Below are 5,415 nucleotides of genomic sequence, written 5' to 3' on the forward strand. Positions count from 1 at the left end.
CTCAGACCAGGAGTCTATCCCCAGCCTCCTCCCTCAGACCAGGAGTCTATCCCCAGCCTCCTCCCTCAGACCAGGAGTCTATCCCCAGCCTCCTCTCTCAGAACCAGGAGTCCAGGCCCAGCCCTCCTCCCTCAGACCCAGGAGACCAGGCCCCAGCCTCCTCCCTCAGACCCAGGAGCCCAGGCCCCAGCCCTCCTCCCTCAGACTCAAGACTATAGACTGTATTCTCTCTTTTCCCAAGACCTTCATTCTTGGTTTTTTTTTACACTCCAGCTTACCATAGATAGACTTGGCACTTGGTTTGGGTGCAGCTTCAGGCCTGGTGAAGAAAAAATAAGGGCTTAGAGCAATGGTTCTCAACCTTCCTAAGGCTGTGACCCTTTAATGTAGCTCCTCGTGTTGTGCTGACCTCCAACCATAAAATTATTTTCGTTGTTACTTCATAACTGTAATTTTGCTACTGATATGAATCGTAATGTAAGTATCTGATATACAGGATATCTGATCGATATATGATCCCCATGAAGAGTCATTTGGCCCCCAAAGGGGTCTTTACTCACAGGTTGAGAGGAACCATGGGGATGGTGATAGATTCTGCAGGAATGCCAGGCTAAGGGTGAACCATGGAAAGTTTGATCAGGTGAGAACAGGGCAACACAGGTGTTTAAAAGGATGGTATGAAGTGATAATGTGTGGGGGCAGAGACTGCTATGTTACATAGACCTGGGTCCAAATATTCTGTCTGCCTGCCTGCCTTTGCCTCTCTCCCTGAGATGGGGTCTCCCTATGTATCCCTGGTTAGAACTCTCTCTATATATATTAAAAATCCTTTAGCGTTTTTGAGATAGGGTCTTGAAATCACTGTGTAGCTGAGGATGGTCTTGAACTTCAGTTCTTACTGCCTGTACTCCCAAATGTGCTGGGAATAAAGGCACACACTACAATATCTGGCTCTGGGTTCAAATTCATGGGGCAGGTGGGGCTAGAGAGTTGGTTCAGTGGTTAAGAGAATTTGTTGCCTTTCTAGAAGATGCTGGTTTGGTTCTGGGCAACCAGGCCAGGCTGCTCACAACTACCTGTAATTCCAGCTTCAGGGGATCACACACAGACACACATACACAGACACACATACAGACACACACACAGATAGACAGACAGACAGACACAGACACAGAAAGACACACACATACACAGAGAGAGACAGATAGAGAGAAAGACAGAGATATATACAATTAAAAAGGACAGATTGATGTGGGAGATGATGTATGCTGTGAATATGTTTTATTATCATTGGTTCATAAAGAAACTGCTTTCAGCCAATGGCTTAACAGAGTAAAGCCAGACCGAAAGAGATATATATATATATATGAGAGTAGGTGGAGTCAAGGAGGTGCCATGTAGCTGCCCGCAGGAGACAGATGCACTGGAACCTTGTCAGTAAGCCAACAGCCACATGGCGATACACAGATTAATAGAAATGGGTTGATTTAAGATATAAGAGTTAGCCAGAAATACACTTAAGATATTGGCCAAACAGTATTGCAAATAATATAGTTTCTGTGTGATTATTTCTGTTCTGGGTAGCCGGGAATGAACAAGCAGCCTCCTCCAACAACAGACAGATGGCTAGTCTTGGTTGTCACCTTGACTACATCTGGAATCAACTTAAATCCAAGGTGCTGGGCATGCCTGTGAGGGATTTTCTCAGTTGGATCATCTGAGGTGGGAGACCCATCCTAACCCAGGATCACACCTGTGGCAGAAGCCCTCATAAAAGGATGTGGAAGTAGGAAACTCCTGCTTTTTGCCTGCTTGCCCTCATTCTGTCTGGCAGGTTCATATATCCTGTTGCCAAGGCATTCCTTCACTGTTACTAGAACACACTTCTTCAGGATTCTAATGTAGAGAGAAAACCAACAGCTTTCTAGAAATTCGTGGTGACTTCAGCACCAGACAGGGACTGCTCACACATCCAGTTTGGGAAACTGAACAATGACTGGATTCCTGGCCTTTGTGTCATGAGGCAGTCATTGTTGGGCTACCCAGATCACAGAACGTAAGCTACTTCAATAAGTCGTGTGTGTGTGTGTGTGTGTGTGTGTGTGTGTGTGTGTGTGTGTGTGGTGAGTGTGTGTGGTGTGTGTGTGTTCATTCTACCAGTTCTGTCCCTGTAGAGAACACCGACTAATACAGAAGGGCAGAGTCTGGTGTGATTAGGGCACACTCATCATTCTAGCACTCAAGAGACAGAGATGGGAGGATTTCTGTAAGTTTGAGGCCTGCTTGAGCTACATAGTGAGACCCTGTCTCTAAATAAAGAAGTGTCAGACCCTGTAAACAAAACAACACCAAAAGAACCCAAATAAACAGACAAACAAACAAACAACACAAACAAATAAGACCTCAGGGCTGGAGAAATGGTTGAGTGGTTGAGAACACACTCTTGCCAGGCAGTGGTAGAATGCACCTTTAATCCCACTTGGGAGTAAGAGGCCAGCCTGGTCTACAGAGCGAGTTCCAGTACAGCCAGGGCTAAACAGAGATGCCCTGTTTGAAAAACAAACAAACAAACAAACAAACAAAACAAGCTCTTCCAGAGGACCCAAGTTCAGTTCCCAACACCCACATCAGGCAGCTCACAACTGCCTGCAACTCCAGCTCCAGGAGATGCAGCTCCCTCTTCTGACCTCTGCAGGCACCACACTCGTGTACACAAATGCATACAGGCAGACAGATAGACAGACACACATAAATAAAAACAAAAGTAAACCTACAAAAAGAAAACCTCGACAAGACCCTGGTAAGGAAACTTAATCTTTCCAGCCTCAGTTTGCCTTCCCGTAACATAGTACAGCATCTACCTGGTGTGGCTTTTGTATAATACGACCTGGTAGGTGATGTATTCTTCAGTCTCAATAAGAATTATTATTAGGATCTCTGGGAGTTAGAGGCCAGCCTGGTCTACAAGAGCTAGTTCCGGGATGGGCACCAAAGCTACAGAGAAACCCTGTCTCAAAAAACCAAAAAAAAAAAAAGGAATTATTATTATTCTGATTATGATGATGCCCAGCAGTTAGCACACAATAGTTCTCAATAAATGAGAATTTTTTTTTTTTAATTTTTTTTTTTTGATTTTTCGAGACAGGGTTTCTCTGTAGCTTTGGTGCCTGTCCTGGAACTAGCTCTTGTAGACCAGGCTGGCCTCGAACTCACAGAGATCCGCCTGCCTCTGCCTCCCGAGTGCTGGGATTAAAGGCGTGCACCACCACCGCCCGGCTAATAAATGAGAATTGATGCAATGATTTTCAGTAGCCTGAGTGGGCACGGAATTATCTCCTTTCCCTTCCACCACGGTTCAGATCTTCCCAGGCAAGCTATTCCCTGTCTCTTCCTGTCCTCAGTCTCCTCTTAAAATTACTGCTTGCATTAATTCTTTTTTGTTGAGACACAGTCACATGTAGCCCAGGCTGGCCCCAAAGCTGAGGATGATTTTGAACTCCTGACTCTCTTGCCTTTATACCCTAAGTACTGGGAATATAGGCATAATCCTCCACTACTGGTTAATTTATTTAGATGTGTTTTGAAACAGAATCTCACTATGTAGCCCTAGCTGGCTTGGAACTTGCTATATAGACCAGACTAGCCTTGAACTTGCAGAAATCGGGTTGCCTCTGCCCTTTGAATGCTGGGATTAATGTTGTGCCCGCGCCTTGTTAATGTGGTGGTGTGGATTAGAGTCCTCCCCCCTCCCCAGTATTTCATACATGCTAGGCAAGCCCTCTCCTAGCTGAGCCACATCCCCACTCCCTGTAATTTCTTAAATCCCCATTTCTACCAGAATAACAGCAGGTCTGAGCTAGGCAATCAAGTCTAGTTAGACCCTTGCCTTTCATCCTGATCCTGCTTGGGGCATGTCGCTACGTTTGAGGACCTCCGAGCTGGAGAGCTCACTGTTAGTTTCTGCCACTCTTTGTCTTCCTGTACAACCCCCCAGCCCCCAACCAGGAGATCTGAGTCTTCACAGTCCTCACGCCTTTCTAGCAGAGGGTCGGTTTTTAATACTAAGATAAGGACAGGAACAACGGCAGTTCCTAAAGGCGGGAGTGTCTGCCGTGGGAAGGGCCGGCTGAGTCCTGTTGTGCGTGCCTGATTCTATCAACTCTCGAAATATGTCCCCAATTCCCATTTATCGAGAAGAGGGGGTGGGTTCCAGGAGGTGACATGCCTCTGCCAGAGCCACACCATGGCAGAGTATGCATATTTACAAATGAACCCCTTCTGTCTGTGCTGAGCCACAGGCTGGGTAGGGAGGGGAGCATTCCTCCTGAGTGTCTAGAGCCTGGGTTGTAGAAACAGGATTTGCAGGTGTGGGGGAAGGGTGGAGGGGCAGGGGGGCACTTACCCTGTGGTGGTGCTCATGGTGGCAGGTGAGTGTTCTGTCCTCCTGGAGCTGCCCTGAGAGCCAGCAAAGATGTGAGTGACTGACTCGGCTCAGTGACGTGACCCTGACTCAGCCCTCCTCTCTCAGACCAAGTTGTCCAGGCCCAGCCTGGCTCCTTTAGACCCAGGAGTCAAGACTTGACCATTTCCCCTCACCTAGGGGGCCAGCCCCCAGCTCCCTTTCCTTAGACCCAGGAGTCTAGGCTCTAACCCTCCTCCTTTAGACCCTGAAGTCCAGATCTCAGCTCTCCTTTCTTACACTCAGACTTCCAAGCTCTAGGCTTTTTTCCTCGGACCCAGGTTACCAGGGAGAACGTTATCCCTCAGATACAAGAGTTGAGACCCCAGGTCTCCTTGTTCCGATCGAGGGATTCAGGGAGGACCTCATCTCTCAGATCCAAGAATTTAGACTCCAACCTTCCTTGCTCAGACCTAGGGGCCCAGAGGTAGCTTATCCCTCATATCTGAGAGTCTAGACCTCAGCTCTCCTCCCTCAGACCCAGGGGTCCAGGCTTCAGCTTGCCTCCCTCATATCCAGGTATCCAGCCCCCAGCTCTCTCCTCCCTCACACCGGGGTTGGTCTGGCCTGGCCGCTCCGGTGTTCAGGCTTCCTCACCTGCCTGCTGGTTCTGTCTGACTCTCAGCCTTCAGCTCGCCCTCCCTTGTATTCTAGACTCCTCCTTTGCCTCCTCCCAGGCCTTGTGGCTCCTGCATACCTGAGCACTCACCTGGCACTGCTGGCCTGAGGTGGCTGGGGCGGGGTTGGCACACAGTCTCAAGTGCGGGGGCTGGGCTGGCTGCAGGGGATCCCGGAAATTATGTGTGTCCGCTGTAACAACAGAATAACAACAGCAATTTGCTGTCACACTTGTTCGCACGTCTGAGCTAAAAACTCCTCCTTAAATATATCTTTGAGTCCTCCTTGGCGCTGGGGGTGGGGTAGAGGTTGGATTTCCTATTGACTGACTAGTAAGG

The 5,415-nt window shown here is 48.3% G+C and overlaps 1 protein-coding gene across 2 annotated transcripts in view; it reads right to left on the bottom strand.

The window, feature by feature from the left end:
* Window positions 1–4,454, bottom strand: part of Eps8l1 (EPS8 like 1) — a 15,097-nt gene extending 10,643 nt beyond the window's left edge. For both annotated transcript variants that reach the window (XM_005369354.2, XM_005369353.2), the window contains exons 1-2: window positions 4,403–4,454; window positions 279–319 (exon numbers count right to left, since the gene is read on the bottom strand). In XM_005369354.2, coding sequence (XP_005369411.1) covers window positions 279–319; window positions 4,403–4,419 — 58 coding nt within the window. In that variant the 5' untranslated portion in view covers window positions 4,420–4,454. The remainder of the gene's footprint in view (window positions 1–278; window positions 320–4,402) is intronic.
* Between the last annotated feature and the right edge of the window lie 961 nt (window positions 4,455–5,415).

Source organism: Microtus ochrogaster, unplaced genomic scaffold, assembly GCF_000317375.1.
Source record: "Microtus ochrogaster isolate Prairie Vole_2 unplaced genomic scaffold, MicOch1.0 UNK47, whole genome shotgun sequence".
NCBI classification, from domain to species: domain Eukaryota; kingdom Metazoa; phylum Chordata; class Mammalia; order Rodentia; family Cricetidae; genus Microtus; species Microtus ochrogaster.